Here is a 20,098-nt window from a genome sequence, read left to right as displayed (position 1 = left end):
CCAATTCACGGATCTCCGTGGAGGGGGTGGAGCCAAAATGACGCAATTTTAGCTCCGCCCCCTCCTCTGACACCCGCGGATTGACGATTTCAATCCAAAAGGTATGGGGAAGACGCCGCAATCGGGGGGTGGCGTGGAATCCGGGAGGGTTGCCCACCTTTCCGGGGGGCCGGGAGGAGGACCCGATTTTCGGGATCCTCCCGGTAATTCCGGGAGGGTCGGCAACCCTGTCCTAAACTGTCTTGTACTTTAATTTGGTATGTGTTTGCTCATTTGTGTATTGTTAGGCGCTGCGGAACCTTTGTGGTGCCATATACATAAACAATAATAATATGTACAGCACCTTATAGCATTCCCTCCAACATGACCCATTCCATTAGGTACAAAATGCTCTGTTCCTGGACTTCCCTGCCAGTGGCAGTTACAGAGGTTGGACTACAGCACAGTCCAAAATTCAAAGAGGGGGAGTCACATCAACTGCCAGTGAGTCCAGTACAGTGATGTTTGGGGTGGCATTAGGTGTGGCTCCCCTTTTTGAATATTGGACTGTACTGCATCCTCACTTCTGCAACTGCCACTGGTAATGAAATCCAGGAACAGAGCATTGTGTACCTAATGGAATGGGTCATGTTGAAGGATATGTTATAGGTGGCTTGTAACGCACTGTTGTTACAATCCGCCATCGCAACTCTCTTCCATTGGTACCAGCTGTTGCTAGGCGACCATGATGCCACATCCCACCGGCTGCACTGCCTGATGGTCCTGGCAGTTGCTAGGCAACCGTGACTCAAGGCAGCTGTGGTGGCTCCTGGCCTCGGTAAGCAGTGAACGACTGATGCTTAGCAAGTGGTAGTGAATCAGGCCCTCACTGTGGGTAGTTGGGGTTTTTTTTTTTTTACATTTTTTTTGTAAATTCGGCCAGATTGCATTTCCCATTCTAAGCATGGGAAATGCGATCCTGTTACTAAAAAATATGCAAATTAAAGGGTTTGGAGTAGTTTTTCACGAAAACCTCTCCAAAAGTATTTTAATGCATCTATGTGATACTAAACTAATCTGTACAGGTGAGAAATATGTTAATAAGTTGTCCCCAAATACTATCATGGAAAATACTTCAAGTTGGGAGTGGAGCTTACCCAGCAACAAGTGACAATGATAAAAGGAGCTCTGCCATTGGAAGGATTTCCCCAGATAAAATGTGATTGGAGGATTTTTTGTATTGCGTTAAACATGGTCACAGTCAGGCAAGCAACTGGATACACTGTACATTTACTGTATAATCAGGCAGGAGTATAACAGAGGAGAAGGTGCACTGAAGGCTGCTGCTGCTGCGGCACATATGATATTATATATACATATGGACTGGACCAGGTTTATATATAGAGTTATTCCAATATTCTGGAACTTGTGATCTGTATATAGCAATGAGCTGGAGCCAGGCAGACAGCAGGTTGGTACATTATACTGTATTTTATCTGAAAACAAAATATTAATGACTCTATTATATATTCTGCATGATTACCTCACTTCTGTTACAGGTGATGTCACCCTTACATAGCAGTCAGTACAGCCGCACTGGGATATAGATGCTGGACGTACGCTGTGTTACATACTGTAGCAGGGACACTGAGTGACAGTTCATCGTTCCCATTCTGCCATTGGTGGCTACAGAACCATGCAGGACCATGGCCTTAGGAAGCCTCTCCCAGGTCTCTGTGCTGTGGTGCTACTGCTCCCTCTGCTGGCGGGGCTGGTTCAGTCTGGTAATTATCTTACTATTCAATTTATTTGCTACAACATTGCCTGTATTGTGTTTTTCTATTAATCCTGAGCCGGGTACAGGTTGAGTATCCCGTATCCAAAATGCTCGGGACCAGGAGAAGTTTGGATAACGGATTATTCCGTATTTCAGAATATTTTAATATTTCAATGATGTATTTTGAAATATCTTGCATGTATGCTGTATAAACACATAAAATACACACAAATATATTTTATTACCACATAAAATACACACAAATATATTTTATTTGTTCAAAAAACAAGGTTTCAAAACATGAAACAAAATTTGTGTACTATCTCAGATATTGAATTTGAATGCCAAGCAATCATTGTCTTGCACATATATAGTGCCAGTTACATATCATGTCCCCAGTGATGCTGTTACAAATGTCCCCAGTGAGTTTTTAGCAAAAAAAATATATTTTTTTCACTTTCTGGAATGTATGGTTTTCGGAATAATTCGGATAACGGATACTCGGATACGGGATACTCAACCTGTACAAACTAAACGGTTTGTGTACCCGGCCGAAGGCACGAGTAATGCTGGGGTTTTGGCTGATTCGGACGGATCGGAATGACAAAACATTTAATCGGCCAGTGTGTATGCACTATGGGGGCTATTCAGACCAGATCGCTGCTGTGCGAATTCGCAAGGTGATCGATGATAGAACGACTGCGCTTGCATACAGATTGTAGTGCGCTTGCACTTGGCCAAACAGCGCCAAAAATCAGCTGGTACTCTATTCGCAAGCCCCTCACAACTTAACGGACAGGACGCTGCTGTTTGTGGGTGTTAACCGGCCGTTTTCTGGGAGTGTCCGTAAATCCGCAGGCATGGCCAGTCGTTATCAGGGAGGGTCTGTGTCTGTCACGTCAGCTCCATCGGCCTGTCTCTGTCGCACAGTTGTGGAAGGGTCAGCACACTTGCACAGACTGGGAAAATCATTTCATGGCGGGAGGGATCTGATCACCGGGATATGCAAATTCAGCAGTGGTCAGTCCTGAATCAGGCCCCGGTGTCACAATGTGGTCTCATACACAATGAACGATGTATCCCGTGACCCTATGATTCACCCCCACATATACCTGTATCCTGTCATTTGCTTAAGGTACCGGCCATAATAAGGATGAATCCACATTATTGCGTTGGTTTTGCATTTATATTAGCCTAGAAATAGTATTTATGTAACTATGAGAATTGTAAATAGTTAACATTAATGTTATTTATTGCTCTACATGATTATTTTCCCCTCCCTCCATCTGCCCCCGTAACATCTCACATGTACCCCGTCTTATCTCTACCCGTCCTCGTGTCTTCTCAGAGAATAACCACCTACTAGCTCAGGTGCAGTTCTGTCAGCCCAGCGACCCGGCCTCGGGGCTCCTGAAGATGTTTGATGAAGATCAGATGTTCAGTTACAACTTTGCTGGTGGCTCCGCTTCCCCCCGGATCAGACAGTTTGATAAGTGGACGGGTGGCGCTTTCCCCAACAGGTCCGATGTGTCGCAGCATGTGAGGCTCTGCAGCAACGTTCTGCAGTTCTTTACCGCCGTGCTGCAGGACATTGTGCCGGAAAACCGAGGTGAGAGGTCACACACCCTTGCACAGTGTGCTGCTACACCCGCTGTGGGACTCGTGTATAGATATCATAGTGACCCGCAGGAACTGAATATTATAGCGCATGTTGGGTAGCGAAAAACCTCACTCCAGTCCTGACTGAATGGGACATGTGACTGCAAAGTACACAGGGGGGAGTGTCACGTGCAGGGGTTAAAGTGAGGGGGAACGAGGTGGAACTGAGTTCCACCACCTCTCATGGGCCCTTATTCTGGTCGGTGCGGTAATATCCGCGTGCGTTCGTGCCGCCGTTGTTTTGTGTCTGCGCATGTGCAGAGGCGTCTCTGCGCATGTGCGAGTGGGGCGTACGGCCAAATCCCGCATGAAATGTGAACACTCCGAACAGGGGGTGGAGAGGGGCGTGAAGGGCTATTTGGGCTCATTACCATATGCATACGCCCCGCGTTTCATGGGCGTTCCCATGCAAACGCTGGGCGTACGTATGGTAATGCGGCCGTGACGCACGTGTAGGAGGCAGACATATGACATTGCCGGATGTCAGCTGCCCGCCCAGATCCCTGCTTTTGCACGGAAAAATGTCCGTGTGGTCTGAGGTTGCGGGAGCTGGTGGACCACTCGGTCCTGCATTCGATGGTCTGCGACCATCGAATGATGGGGGAGGTTCCCTGAGATGGAGGAGGCGTATTTCGTGAAAAATACACGTGCGGTCCGTTCGGCCAGCTTCTTACCGCATACGGACGGAGTTGGCGATCCGTATGGAAGGCGGGGTTTCGCACGCACGGTCCTGGCCGCATAATCGGATCCGGCCGCACCGATCAGAATAAGGGCCATGGTGAGGTGACACATTTTAACCTCCTCATTGGCCCTGCACAGTAATTCTTACAGAAAAGCATTCTAGTTTGCAGGGGGATGACAAAAACCCTACCACTGGCCCTGTGTCTGCCTAATGGGGGGGGGTTTCTCTTTTCTGTCCCCCCCCCCCCCCCCTGCCATACAGTAATCAATGGAGCAACACTTGAATTGCTTAGTCGGGTGCCATCTAGTGGTCACCAGTATGTACAACAGTTTCCTATAGAGTGCCGGCGGATTTTGCTGCACTTTATGTTTGGGAAAATAACAACAAACATGCAAAGAGATCAGAGGGCCCTGCTCTTGAGCTTACACTCTATAGGGAAATAGGAATGCGATACACAAGAATGCAGGGGTTCTTGTTGGGCTGTATGATCCAATTACACAGCAATGTTGGCCTGGGGTCAATGGGATGTGTGAGTGTAGAAACATAATTAGCATAAGTAATGTTGGGGGTTATTTCCCGGCCCACAGTCATAGGTGCGTGTGCCCGGTGAACACACTGTTCGTCATGGCCACACGCACCCGGCGGATGCACACATGCAGAAATAGGCAGATAACAAACATCACACTCGGATGCGAATTCGCATGCGAGCGTGTAAACCAGAATATCCCCCATTATGCGTGGGCTGTATAGAAGGGAGGTATTGGGTAGAATAGCTTATGGAGGGAATATCATGATAAGCTGAATGAAGAGGTGAATTTTCAGGGAACACGTGAAAGTCTTGTTGTGCGTGGGAGGGCGTTCCATAGCGTGGGTGCAGCCTGAAGAAGTCCTGCAATCGGGAATGGGAGCGAATAATGCGCGAAGATGCGAGGCGTAGATCTTGTGCAGAGCGGAGATATCATGTAGGGAGATACTTTGGCCCTTATTCTAGTTGAATCAGACCGATGCGTATTTTGGACAGGAACCAAGTGTTCTTAGCCCCGCCTACCGTACTGATCGCTCACACCGTCCGAATGTGGTACAATGCAGACCGAACGGAGAGCGAGTGGATGTTTCATGTGAACACCTCCTCCATCCTCCGATGGTCACCGACCATCGAATGCTGGACCAAGCGGTCAGACAGCATCGAGTGCTCCAGACCACTGGGGCATTTCTCCGTATGAAAGCAGGGATATGGGCGGGCAGCTGGAATCCGGCTATGTCAGCTGTCCGCCCCCCACACGTGCGTCACGGCCGGATTACATACATACGCCCAGCGCTTTCATGGGAACACCCATGAAACGCGGGGCGTACGCATATGGTAATGAGCCCAAAGAGCCCTTCACGCCCCTTCCACCCCCTGCTCGGATAGTTCCGTACGATCCTTTTCTGCACGGAACTCATGCCGTGTTCGTACATGTGAGGCGTTCACACATGCGCAAACACCAACCATCGGCCGTCCGACCGCACTCGGAGCCATCCGACTCAATCAGAATAAGGGCTTTTGAGACAAGAGAAGAAATGTATGTTGGTGTAGTTTGGTTTATGGCTTTGTGTGTGAGTAAAAGTATTTTATATTGAATATGGTAGAATACAGGTAACCAGCGGAGGGACTGACAGTGCAGTTTCGCAGACGATGAACGTCTTGTGAGGAAGATTAGCCTCGCAGCTGCATTCATGGTGGGCTGTAGTGGTGAGAGTCTGTATCCCTGTAACAGGATTTGGAACGATATTGAATGAGGCAGAAGATAGGACAAGACAGCGAGGTTATGGGGTGGGGCTGATTATCATGTTATCACAACGATGGAGAGATCAGGTTGGTATCTACTATCGGCCGCTGGAAATGTTGTTAATCCTGATTGGGAAAGATTGCGTATGAGGTGGCGACATGACATCCAAGGTGGAACGGCAGAAAGGCTCTCAGTGGTGAGGACCGCTACAGATGGAGACAGGTGTGGGGAGGACAGGTAGCCTGGAGTATCACCCACATACAGATTATACTGAAATCAGCGCCGATCGGTTTCAATAACGATCCGACAACCAATTATTAAAACAAATAGAATATATAGTATAATGGGTTTGTAATCACGGGAGATTGTCATTTCCGAGAATCCATTCGGGACACGGACCCTCATAGCCCTGCGGCAGGAATAGTAATGATTAGATGATAGCACTATCGGGGGCTGGTTTACTAAACTGCAGCGTCCCAAAGCCACCGATTATTGGCAACTTACCTGCAGAATTGAAAACAATAATTATAATTAAGATTCAGACCTGTTCGCTAGGCTGCGTATGTTCGTAGCCTAGCAAACATGTAAACACCGCCTGGCCGAACGTCGGCGCCCCCTCCCACCACTGAATCCCGCCGCTAGCATGCGAGTGTTCCCTAACACATCCCCTCTCCTGCGCCGGAATGAGAGAGAAATCATTCAGTGGTCGCACACCATCCAATGATTTCTCTCATCTTATTATTCCGGCCACAGATTGACTAAAAGGGGGGCGGGTGCTGAGGTCATGTGACATCAGCCGCCCACACAGAGGCCAATGGGTTATCTTCTACATAACTATAATTGAATTGAAAGGGGTGTGGCCAATGAGAGGGGCATGGTCAATGGGAGGGGCGTGGCCAATGAGAGGGGTCATGGCCACGCCCCTGTGAAAAAAAATCAGCAGGGGTTGCAGGCTGTGTGCCGGTGCACAGGCTGCAGCTGCCTCTCCCCCTGCTCATCACATGGCACTGAGCAGTGTGTGCTGAGCAGGGGAGAGAGGCTGTGCTGCACTGGCAGCAGCCTCTGCTCTCTACTCCCACTGCCCGGTCTCTGCAATGGGGGAGGGGAGCACGGGCCCCGGGTCTCCCCATCAGATCCGGGCCCAGGTAAAAATGTACCCCCCTCTCAACTGCAGTGAATACAACACAATAAACAGACTCCCTTAAGTGGACCTTTAACCCCAGATATTCCTGGGGCAGGACAAACCCAGCAGGGCAGGTTTTTCCTTCCCCCATGGGGCTGCTGCTGCCGGCTTCTGGTGTTTGTGGCCACTTGGAGAAGTTTGGGGCTGCTTGGGGGGCTCAGGAGCGCTCGGGTGTTCAGGCGCTCAGCCATTCGTCTGTTCGGGAATTCCTGTGCTTAGAAACCCGGACACACGAACGGCCGAGCGTGGCTGAACCTCCCAGAGTGTCCCAGATCCTCCCAGAGCAGCCCCGATCCTCCCCGAGTGGCGACAGGGAGGATCGATGATGGGGAGGATTGGCAATGGGGGGAGGATCAGTAGGACCGCCAAGAGGGGGGGTGGAGCTGGTATTAATTATGTTTTTCACCCCCTAAACATTTTTGGGACGTGGCCTAATCGAAGGAGGTGGATGCCTCCCATGATTAGGCCACGCCCCCCAAATTTTAATGGGGCCGGCATACCTCTCAGAAGCCCTGAGGATCAGCGACAGGGGGGATGGTGGTGCGCCAGTGGCTCACAGCTGGAGACACCAATAGCGCACCCTTTCTATACAGTGGCATGCATGGACATTTCTCAGGAGAATTTCCGGCCATACCACCAGGGTTAAAGGGGTTAAAGGCCTATAAGGGTCCATTAAATGAAAAACACTTTTACTTTACAAAGCTTTTGAGAATAGTATAAGCATACACGTTCGGACTAGTGATTGCATACAGGTTATTTATACCTTATGGTGGCAAAAGGTCTAGAAATTAATAAATGACTGAAAAGTGGTGATACATGATAAACGTATGACAATACTCGTATTATTACTGCTGCCTTTGAGCAGCATGATCAAGATGGCGCCGCTGATGGCTGCCTAGGAGCTGTGCAGCTCAGCCAAATATGTTCCATGTGTGATAACTGTACTGTCTCTCTGCTTGTATTGTTACCTACCTGGCTGTTTCTGTGACCAGTGGCGCCGCTGATGGCTGCCTAGGCGCTGTTCAGCTCGGTGGGTATGTGCTCCCTATGTGATAACTGTACTTAATGTTACCTTCCTGGCTGTTGCAGCGACCAGTGGCGCCGCTGATGGCTGCCTAGGCGCTGTGCAGCTCGGTGGGTATGTGCTCCCTATGTGATACTGTACTTAATGTTACCTTCCTGGCTGTTGCAGCGACCAGTGGCGCCGCTGATGGCTGCCTAGGCGCTGTGCAGCTCGGTGGGTATGTGCTCCCTATGTGATAACTGTACTTAATGTTACCTTCCTGGCTGTTGCAGCGACCAGTGGCGCCGCTGATGGCTGCCTAGGCGCTGTGCAGCTCGGCGGGTATGTGTTCCCCACATGTAATGTCTTAAGGTGTGTACACACGGTCGACATGCTGCCGTGCGATGCGAGTCCCGACGCGATCTGATGGCATCGGGACTCGCATCGCACGGCAGCATGTCGACCGTGTGGGAGCATGTAGGAGAGAGCAGAGACATTACCTGCCGGGCCCGGGATGTCAGCGTGTGCACATCAAACAGCTGTCCCCCGCCGTGCCGTGCAGACATCAGGACATCAGGCCACACCCCCCCTCCTCTTTAGGGTGACTTCTTCCGGCCGGGTCATCAGCCGCCCTACAGCGCAGCCCCAGGACTCGTCCCTCTCCCTCTGGCCGCCGGAGGTATGGTGAGTATAAGGCACAAAGACTATATAGTGCAGATCTGCACTATATAGTCTTGCCTGCCCTCACTATGTCGCTGCCGATTTGCGCTCACTCTGGAGCGCGCATCGGCAGCGCATCGGGCTCGCAAGCCCTGAAAAGTGCACAATCGGTATGCGATATGGCTTCCGATGTGCACTATATCGGCAATATCGGAAGCCATATCGCACCCGTGTGTACACACCTTTAATGTAATGTATGTAATGCCTTCACCCCCCCACCTTCATCCCTGCTTGATGCTGCACTGTAAATCCACAAAAAATTCCTAGTGTGTGCAAGCATACATGGCCAATAAAGTTGATTCTGATTAATTTAGAACTAGATGGGACATTCGAGGCAGTAATTATGTTGCAATGAAATATTTTTACTAGACTGGGGGTATCCAGGGGCCGCAGGTGATAATTCAGGGGCCCATCACTCACTCTAGGCAGTTCTGTTATTCCAGTAAAGCTAATTATAATGCCATGTATATCTTCCTATGTACAGGTGCTACACAGGTGACTGTTTTTACGGCACACCCCCTCAGCATGGGTACGCCCAACACATTGATCTGCCATATAAATGACGTCTACCCGCCCGCACTTACCATCACCTGGAGGAACAATGGCAAGGTGTTATCTAGAGAGCTGAACTCCTATGGGTACGTTGCTTTGGGGGACCAGACCTTCCAGGCGTTCTCCTACCTCAATGTTACTCCCCACTATAACGACATCTTCTCCTGCGATGTTCAGGTGTCAGGCGACAACAGAACAATTGTGTCATACTGGGGTGAGTACCATAGAGAAGGAACTGGGGAACATTTCCTGCTCCCTCCAGGTGTAACTCAGGCACATATACTACCAATTTCTTCTAATGTAACCAAGGCACATATACTACTTCTGTCTCCCAGTGTAACTCAGGCACATATACTACCGCTCTCTCCTGCTGTAACCCAGGCACATATACTACCGCTCTCTCCTGCTGTAGCCCAGGCACATATACTACCGCTCTCTCCTACTGTAACACAGGCACATATACTACTGCTCTTTCCCTGTGTAACCCAGGCACATATACTACCACTCTCTCCTGGTGTAACCCAGGCACATACACTACTGCTCCCTCCTGCTGTAACCCAGGCACATATACTACTGCTCTCTCCTGCTGTAACCCAGGCACATATACTACCACTCTCTCCCGGTGTAGCCCAGGCACATATACTACTGCTCTCTCCTGCTGTACCCCAGGCACATATACTACTGCTCTCTCCTGCTGTAACCCAGGCACATATACTACCGCTCTCTCCTGCTGTAACCCAGGCACATATACTACTGCTCTTTCCCTGTGTAACCCAGGCACATATACTACCACTCTCTCCTGGTGTAACCCAGGCACATACACTACTGCTCTCTCCTGCTGTAACCCAGGCACATATACTACTGCTCTCTCCTGCTGTAACCCAGGCACATATACTACCACTCTCTCCCGGTGTAACCCAGGCACATATACTACTGCTCTCTCCTGCTGTAACCCAGGCACATATAATACTGCTCTCTCCTGCTGTAACCCAGGCTCATACACTACTGCTCTCTCCTGCTGTAACCCAGACACATACACTACTGCTCTTTCCCTGTGTAACCCAGGTACATATACTACCACTCTCTCATGATGTAACCCAGGCACATACACTACTGCTCTCTCCTGCTGTAACCCAGGCACATAAACTACTGCTCTCTCCTGCTGTAACCCAGGCACATATACTACCGCTCTCTCCCGGTGTAACCCAGGCACATATACTACTGCTCTCTCCTGCTGTAACCCAAACACATATACTACTGCTCTTTCCCTGTGTAACCCAGGTACATATACTACTGCTCTCTCCCGGTGTAACCCAGGCACATATACTACTGCTCTCTCCTGCTGTAACCCAGACACATATACTACTGCTCTTTCCCTGTGTAACCCAAGCACATATACTACCGCTCTCTTGGTGTAACCCAGGCACATATACTACTGCTCTCTCTTGTAGTAACCCAGGCACATATACTACTGCTATCTCCTGCTGTAACCAAGGCATATACACTACTGCTCTCTCCTGCTGTAACCCAGGCACATACACTACTGCTCTCTCCTGCTGTAACCCAGGCACATATACTACCACTCTCTCCCGGTGTAACCCAGGCACATATACTACTGCTCTCTCCTGCTGTAACCCAGGCACATATACTACTGCTATCTCCTGCTGTAACCAAGGCATATACACTACTGCTCTCTCCTGCTGTAACCCAGGCACATACACTACTGCTCTCTCCTGCTGTAACCCAGGCACATATACTACCACTCTCTCCCGGTGTAACCCAGGCACATATACTACTGCTCTCTCCCTGCTGTAACCCAGGCACATATACTACCACTCTCTACCGGTGTAACCCAGGCACATATACTACCTCTCTCTCCTGCTGGAATCCAGGCTCATACACTACTGCTCTCTCCTGCTGTAACTCAGGCACATATACTACCGCTCTCTCCTGCTGTAACCCAGGCACATATACTACCGTTCTCTCCCGTTGTAACCCAGGCACATATACTACTGCTCTCTCCCGGTGTAACCCAGGGACCTATACTACCGCTCTCTCCTGCTGTAACCCAGGCACGTATTCTACTGCTCTCTCCTGCTGTAACCCAGACACATATACTACTGTTCTTTCCCTGTGTAACCCAGGCACATATACTACTGCTCTCTCCCTGTGTAACCCAGGCACATATACTACTGCTCTCTCCTGCTGTAACCCAGGCACATATACTACTGTTCTTTCCCTGTGTAACCCAGGCACATATACTACTGCTCTCTCCTGCTGTAATCCAGGCTCATACACTACTGCTCTCTCCTGCTGTAACCCAGGCACATATACTACCGCTCTCTCCTGCTGTAACCCAGGCACATATACTACCGCTCTCTCCTGCTGTAACCCAGGCAATATACTACCGCTCTCTCCCGCTGTAACCCAGGCACATATACTACTGCTCTCTCCCGGTGTAACCCAGGCACATATTCTACTGCTCTCTCCTGCTGTAACCCAGACACATATACTACTGTTCTTTCCCTGTGTAACCCAGGCACATATACTACTGCTCTCTCGGTGTAACCCAGGCATGTATACTACTGCTCTCTCTTGTTGTAACCCAGGCACATATACTACTGCTCTCTCCTGCTGTAACCAAGGTACATACACTACTGCTCTCTCCCTGTGTAACCCAGGCACATAGACTACTGCTCTCTCCTGCTGTAACCCAGGCACATATACTACTGCTCTCTCCCGCTGTAACCCAGGCACATATACTACGGCTCTCTCCTGCTGTAACCCAGGCTCATAAACTACTGCTCTCCCCTGCTATAACCCAGGCACATATACTACTGCTCTCTCCTGCTGTAACTCAGGCATGTATACTACTGCTCTCTCCTGGTGTAACCCAGGCACATATACTACTGTTCTCTCCTGCTGTAACCCAGGCACATACACTACTGCTCTCTCCTGCTGTAACCCCAGGGGCAAACGCAGGATTTTCAGAAGGGGGTTTCCAGAGGGGCGGAGCAAAGCACGGAGATGGACACTTAGGTGACACAGTATATGCCGGGTCAGTTAAAGTATTATAGATAGACCAAATGTATATAAATAATAATAAAATATATATATATATATATATATATACAGATACAGGGGCAGCAACAGCAGTGCAGACCCCTGGCATAGCAATGTATTGGGGCCCCTACCGATCCTCCAGCGGTAGGGGTGGGGGGTGCTATGAGCAGAAGCTTTGATGTCCCACGGGTGGTATGGGGTATTATATCAACCGCTCGGCATGTAGGGCCTGGATCAGTAATTTCCACTAATTACTCCTTTACTGCACAGATGGTGGGAGATGGAGTGGGAGAAGGGGGCATTGGGCTGAATGAAGGGGCCCTGATACATAACTTCCAGGGTGGTAGAGGATGTTTAATATGCAGAGGAGGGGTGTATAGTGGAGTGGGCTTATTATTCATAATTTTCTGGTGGGAGGACAGCTTGCTTGACTGCAGATATCTCCAGTTCCCGGAAATAGATTTCTTAGATTTTAATGGAATTAAAAACTAGATAATCCCACCTACCAAATAGTATTGGGGACTAGGGGATCAGAGTTCAGTAGGCAGAGCAATCTGCCAAAGAGTATATAAAACTACATACCAGGTGTGTGGAGCTGGAGCAGTAACCAGCTGCTGGAAGGCTGATATCTCTGGTTCTGGGCACAGTAGAGACAAGCTACTAGTGTCCATCAAGGGGGAGAGTCCCAGCTTTTGGAATATACCCTCTAAAGTCAGACAGAACCTGAAATATCTGACTGGGAAGAGCAATTAACAGGCTTGTATGGGGACCACTGCTTTGAAGTCAGATATCTCCGGTTCCCAAGGGCCGATTTTTAAAATTCTTGTACCCATGGAAAGAGGGGACCCTTAGCTTTCAGCCTAGGGTCCTAAGAGTCCTAGGGGGGTTTCTGGGTACTCAGAAACCCCCCCTGCGTGCGCTACTGAACCCATGCACATATACTACTGCTTTCGCCTGCTGTAACCCAGACACATACACTACTGCTCTCTCCTGCTGTAACTCAGGCATGTATACTATTGCTCTCTCCTGCTGTAACCCAGGCACATATACTACCACTCTCTACCGGTGTAACCCAGGTAAATATACTACTGCTCTCTCCCGCTGTAACCCAGGCACATATACTGCTGCTACTAGTATACAGTATGTGCTTGTCTACAGTGTGCTCAGATACACCGATACTGTATACATACATATAAATGACCACTGATGCATTTTTAGTTCCAGACTACCCCGTCCCCTCTGATCTGTGGATGAACGCCCTGTGTGGTTTGGCTTTGGCCCTCGGCATCGTCTTCCTCCTCCTGGGTTTCGTGTTCCTCTATTTGGCTTGGAAGCTGCAGAACACTGGTGAGCTCGGCGTTTCCTGTGCTTCATTTGCAGAGATTGCAGCCGTTCCTGTAATAACAGCGGTGCGGACGGCTATCATGTTACTCGGGGATGTGACAGAGACTAATGTCATTCCGGGGGGGGGGCTTTAAGTCCTGACGCTACAATCACAGGTGGAGAGAATAATGCCGGGGGAAGGGGGGATGTGTTTGGTTTTTTTGTGCAATCACCATTGTAATCATTACTAGTTTATATGTAAAAGCAGCCCCACCATCGAATCCCCTCGTTACCATGCGTGAACACATCCCCTAACATGGTCGCCGACCATCGAATGATTTCTCTCTCCATCGGAAATAAGTCAGTGTAAACTGAGTTGTGTTACCGTCGGAGACCGCCAGAGAGGGGGCGGGTGCTGACGTCATGTTCACCCGCTCCCGTTGGTCACGCCCAATGATTTTATGGAGAGGCAAACCCCGGTCATCAGGGCTGGGGCCGAATTCAGATCAATACGAGCGATCGTGAATCGGCCCCTATATTACAGATCACGAGACGCAACAGGCGTGAGGGATTCCCCAGAAGAGCTTACAATCTAAGTATTGATTCCCTGCTTTACATATTTGTTAAATGACACAAATTACATACAGATGTGTCCTCACTTACTTGGCGTTTCTCTCTATATCCCGCAAGATGGTCGGCACAACACAGATGCAGAAATAACCCGCTCACTTCTAGTCCCTTGTTACACGGACTCGGTCGCGCACAGATGTACAAGTGTCGCACACCCCAGTGACCAGTGTACACTAGTAAAGAAGTATTGCCACTTCTATACATAGTAGTTATGTCTATAAGTTGCCAACAAAGATGCTTGCAGTGCCCAAGTTGCACAGGAGATGGCGCGCAGGGAGTGGCTATATACCAGGGATTGGGATCCTTCGGCCCTCCAGCTGTTTTTGAACTAGGAATCCCAGCATGCCCTACTACAGTTTTGCTATTTGGCTATGTTAAAACAGTACTTGTTTCCTAGCACGGCGTCCAGATTTTCTATGTACGCTAACGTAGTGAAATCGCATCGCATTGAATGGTACGTTTTCACTCCCTCCTGTCAATCAAAACTCCAGAGGTGCCAAGACGACATAACCACAGCCCACAGGAGCCAGATCACAAAACCCCCCCACTATCCACGCCACCCCCAGTATCCATGCCACCCCCAGTATCCATGCCACCCCGAAGCGTGGCGAGCACAGCGAGCCCCGCGAGGGGCGGCTGAATGCGTCCTCCGACCTTTTCATACCCCCACTATCAACGTCGGCGTGGAGTTGATTTTAAATAGTGTGGCGACGTGGATTACTTTACATGTATTCCGCGTCCCCTCACGGGGCACGCTACGCTCGCCACGCTTCGGGCTCGGTGGCTCGCTGCTCTCGCCACACTATCTAAAATCAACTCCACGCCGACGTGAATAGTGGGGGTATGAAAAGGTCGAAAGGACGCGTTCCGCCGCCCCTCGCGGGGCATTTCGGGGTGGCGTGGATACTGGGGTTCACATCTAATTGTAAGCACCCATCACATCTCATAGCATGGGTGCTTGCTTGTACAATTAAATATCGCATTGCATCGCATTTGGTACCATGCGATACTATGCGATATTTCATTGTATAAGCACTTCTGTGCAGTTAACATGGACATCGTATCGCATCACACGCATCGTACAGCACTGTAGACGGAATGCGATGCGATGCGACTTCACTACGCAGAATAGCCTACTAAACGACAGTATTTGCTTAGTGGGCTAGGAAACAAGTACCGTTAAAACTGTTGCAGAGCATGCTGGGATGGATGCGTAGTTCAACAACAGCTGGAGGGCCGAAGGTTCCCCATCCCTGCTATATACTATATAGTTCTTCTGTGAAAGGCAATAAGACACAGGGGAAATGGTGTTAGACTTTCTGTTGCTCTCAACCTGCTCTAGAAAGGTATAATATATAATCATCACACATATAATAATAATACGAGTTCCCTCTATAGATTTGTTGTCACACATTTCGCACAAACCAATGCCCCAATTCCCATATTTTTGTGGCACCTCTGCCTTGTTACGTTACTGTCTTGGTTTAAAGTTGATGGAACCTGAAACTAGCACTTACTCCTCCCTGTCTCCCCCGTTTTGTACCCTACAGACTGAACCAGTTGAGCCCTGCATCCCTGCACAGCATGATCTGTGGATACTACCAGGTGGAGCGTAAAAACCCTACTGCAGAACCTTCATTCTGATTCAACCTTACGTGACGTGATTGTCCGGCCTCTCATAATCTGACGAAACGCATCACTGGTTTATGTTCCATTACAGTCAGTCCGGGTAAAGCTCCACTTGTGCTGTGCCTCTGTCAAGCCTCAAAACTATTTTTATTTTGCAGAATTGGACAAAATAGGAAGGGGTTTTTTTTTTTCTTCATTGCTCAATATGTAATTTCCTTATTTCTTGAATGCGCACAGCAGCTACATTACAAGCGCCAGACAACATTTCTTCTGGGAATGTACTGTAGGATCGTCTTTAACAAATTTGGATCACTACTTGTTAAAACTCCCAGAGATCTGTGCAGTGTGACTGCCGCAGTCTTTCACCTGTAATGGCTCTCCAGTCTCCATCACTTTACTGATCGTCTGACATTGAGGATGGAATTTGGGCATTATGCAAACAGTGAGAGTTCCATCAGCGCAGAAACGGGACCAGGCTGCAAGTAACCAATGAAGGACGTCGGCTGAATCGATAGATTTCACAGCTGGTGCTAATGTAGGACACTACTGACCAATCAGGTCTGACCTGAGACTTCTAATGGGGAACCTATAATACCGGCATCATATGTGTTTGTTAATGAACTAATGTTTTCTGCCTTTGCTTTACAGGGATACTTACATTACTAACCATAGCTTCTTATAGATTTATTAGAACTTATTCCCTGCAGGAAGCTGGACTTTCAGACGTACTCTAAAATCCCAGGTATTTTGCACGAACGCACATCAACCCGGGATTTTGGTATGTATGAAAGGGTCAACCTGGGTGTTAAAACCCGGATCTCTGACCCTTCTTTTTATACCCCGTTCTCACTGCAGGCAAATACCCAGGTCTAGCATGTCGACCTGGATATTTGCCTTTTAACATGTTTTGTTTTGCAGTATGAACGGGTCGCATACCCAGATCTCGTACACGGGTAAAACCCTTCTTTTTACCCGTGTTTGAGATCCGGGTATGCAGACACGGGTTGAACCGTTCTCCCTGCATAAAACCCTGTGTTGAAAGGCAAATTACCGGGTAGAACTTCTTCACCTGAGAATTTGCCTTAGCAGTAAGAAGGGGGGGTCAGTCCCTGCAGTCCTCAGCACTTTAATACCGGGTAAAAGTCTTTCCGTGCTATTAATACATGCGATAAATGGCATGTAAAAATTGCACATTAGGTACCAAATCGGATGGAAGGACTCCTGGAGAGATTCAAGGGAAATCGCATGTGACTTGTGACTCAGACAATTTGCAGTAATGTATGGGGTACACACTTCTCTGTATGCAGACAGATGTGACACTAAATATCACCATACTATGTAAATTCCCATTGGTCTATTTATGGGACGATATCTGTTTCCATTTCTCTGCTTTTCCTGCACATCTGTGACTATGATATATCACACAGGTAACAGATATGGGGCCAGATGCACCAAGCTTCAAAAGTGATAAAATGGAGAGTGATAAACAGCCAGCCAATCAGCTTCTTCCTGCCATGTCACAGACTGTGTTTGAAAAATGTCAGGCAGGAGCCTTTTTATCCAGGCATTTTATCACTTTTGAATCTTAGTGCATCTGGCCTATAATGAGTGAAACTGAATAGGATGAGAGATTCAGAAAGTGAGACATTTGGTAATTAATCTCCAGTTTTTTTAAAGCGGCAATCATTTACACTGCAAAATCATACTGGTTTTGCAGTGTAAATGATTGCCGCTTTAAAAAAACCTGGAGATTTCTCACTAAGGGGCCCATTTATCAAGTAATATTTGCGGTTAAATCCCCGAAAACATCCGCTTTCGGGGGTTAACCGCAAATATTAAGTAGCACTGAGATGTATTAAGGGGGACCGCAGCAGGAATCTCCGATCCCGGCTGCGATCCCCCCCTGCAGCGCCGCCGGCCGCATCCCCCATAGGTTTCTATGGGGGATGCAAAGCTGCCTGATGTATCAACATCGGGCAGCCCGGCATCGCACCCCATGGCTATCGCCATTCTGATATGGCGATAGCTCATTGTAGCCTATGGCTACACATCGCACTGCCCGAGCGGCAGTGCGGTCATCGGGGTCGCGCGGGGGGGGGTCAGCGAATAACCGCGCATGCGCAGACCCCGGGCTCCCTTTTCGGAGCCCTGTCCCTGCGCACAGCAGGTAATACATTCAGCCGAAATGATCGCATTTTACAATGCGATCCTGGGCGGTAATATTCCGCCCAGATCGCATTGTAAATGCGGTCAGTGATGAATGGGGGCCTAAATCTCTCACTTTCTGAATCTCTCATCCTATTACATTTCCCCCAATCTGTCAGACGAATGATTTCTGGACTGTAACTCTTTGGCTGCTGAGGCTCTCTCTCACCCCTGTCCTGAGCCTGTTTTGGGCTGGTCACATTACCACATAAAGCCAATCATGTCTCTGTAGTATCCGCAAGTGAATGGAAAAAATATTTTTTTACATTTTCTATTTAAATTGCAAGAAAGTGTGTAATGTATTTTTATAGCTATTTTTTTTGTTACAGGTTTGATATCCATTTACCTTTTCCAACGTAGTAAAATTAGGATTATACAAAGATATTTTCCAAATAAAAAGACTTAAAAATGATAAGGCGTTTTTATTTATATGTACACTCATTTGTAGCAGGTTTACATAACAGAGATACTGCAGCTGGACGGGCTTCTGAAAACATTTCCGTCACCTTTGTAAGGACTGACTTAGCATAGGGATCACCAGACGGGCCTTTGTACCCATAAGTTTTGGGTACTTTATTGCTTTTTTACTATGTGTACTGAATTATATTATCTGGTGTTCACCAAACACTGCACAAATGAAAAACTATTACATAAAATAAAAACAAACCCTAATGACACTAGGGGCAAGATGTAATAGGGTGCGACAGCTAAAAAAATATCACACCATGTCGCCATGTCAAATGTGCGGTTTAAAAAGAAAAATTGGACATGTAATAAAGTGTGAATTTTTTAGACAAAATCGCATGTGATTTCTGGCGATTTGTAGTCACGAATAAGGGCGATTTTTAGCAGTGTGCACTTTTTTTGTAAAAATGTTAAAGAAAAAACTGCGTGGGGTCCCCCCTCCTGAGCATAACTCATTGATTTGGTCCTGGGAGAAAAATCGTGGGGTTCCCCCATATTTAAGAAACCAGAATCGGGCTCTTGGACCGGTCCTGGTTCCAAAAAAATGGGACAAAAAAACTGGGGGTCCCCTGTATTTTTGAACCAGAATCTGGGTCCAACAGCCAGCGGTGTTATGACACATCTGGGGGACACTTTTTACACAAGGTCCGAAACATGACAACCGTGGCTGGTCAGCCCTGGACATTCTTCACCTGTACCTGGGTGGTGGACGCCGGGTAGTGTAAAATGACAATAAAATACATTGATTTTAACAGTAGAACTACAAGTCCCAGAAAGCCTCCCCCGCATGCAGGGACTTGGCAAACCACAAGTTAATTAATGGGCCCTCTTAGACTTGTAGTTCACCTGTAAAAAGAATGTTAACATAAACACACTCACACCTAGAATAGTGCAACCTTATTACATGCATTTTACAGCAATATACATTACCCTTCTCCGCGCCCTTACAGAATAGGGGTTATCCGCATATTAAAAACCAGACGCGTTTTGTTTCATAGAGGTTTCATCAGGGGGATATCTTCTAAACGACACAAAAACAGCTTGAAATTAATACAGGTTCAAGGGTTCGGCCCAAGTACAGAATGTATTGTTTCCTTGTTCTTGTTTCTCCTGAGCAGATAAAAATGGATCTAATTCCAGCATTTTCAGGACTACCTGTGCCTAGGAGTTAATCTGGACAATTGAGATCGCATTCTGAAAACCGATACGCACAAACTGGAATCTTTCCATCATGAGTTAGAGGCTCAGATGCCAGAACCAGCTTCCAGGAGAGCTCCGGCCTATGTATGAGTCCCATACCAATGCCATGTGGGATTAAAACAACAACATGTGTCCCAGCCAGACATGGGGCCCAAACCAGAGCCAGCACTAGGGGGGTGATTCTAATTCACTCACTATGCAGCAAAATTAGCAGCTTAGCGAGCCATGTAATGCCGTCCGCCCGAATGCCCCCCCCCCC

General features: G+C 48.3%; 1 protein-coding gene across 1 annotated transcript; it reads left to right on the top strand.

Moving 5' to 3' along the window:
* Window positions 1-1,238: 1,238 nt before the first annotated feature.
* On the top strand, window positions 1,239-18,570 carry LOC146036282 (class II histocompatibility antigen, M alpha chain). Its single transcript, XM_083160199.1, has 6 exons — window positions 1,239-1,450; window positions 1,539-1,763; window positions 3,105-3,365; window positions 9,257-9,538; window positions 13,606-13,734; window positions 15,891-18,570. Exons 2-6 carry the CDS (start codon window positions 1,676-1,678, stop codon window positions 15,893-15,895), a joined length of 765 nt encoding a protein of 254 aa, XP_083016325.1. The 5' UTR covers window positions 1,239-1,450; window positions 1,539-1,675; the 3' UTR covers window positions 15,896-18,570.
* Window positions 18,571-20,098: the final 1,528 nt, after the last annotated feature.

Source organism: Crinia signifera, chromosome 9, assembly GCF_055691185.1.
Source record: "Crinia signifera chromosome 9, ASM5569118v1, whole genome shotgun sequence".
Classification (NCBI taxonomy): Eukaryota; Metazoa; Chordata; class Amphibia; order Anura; family Myobatrachidae; genus Crinia; species Crinia signifera.
Note: the sequence above shows the minus strand (reverse complement) of the source record. Positions and strands in the feature narration are given on the sequence as shown.

Coding starts and splice junctions, on each gene's coding strand:
- LOC146036282 (XM_083160199.1), top strand. CDS start 1,676: ATGCAGGACCATGGCCTTAGGAAGCCTCTCCCAGGTCTCTGTGCTGTG. Junction 1,764..3,104: donor GGCGGGGCTGGTTCAGTCTG/GTAATTATCTTA, acceptor GTGTCTTCTCAG/AGAATAACCACCTACTAGCT. Junction 9,539..13,605: donor AACAATTGTGTCATACTGGG/GTGAGTACCATA, acceptor ATGCATTTTTAG/TTCCAGACTACCCCGTCCCC.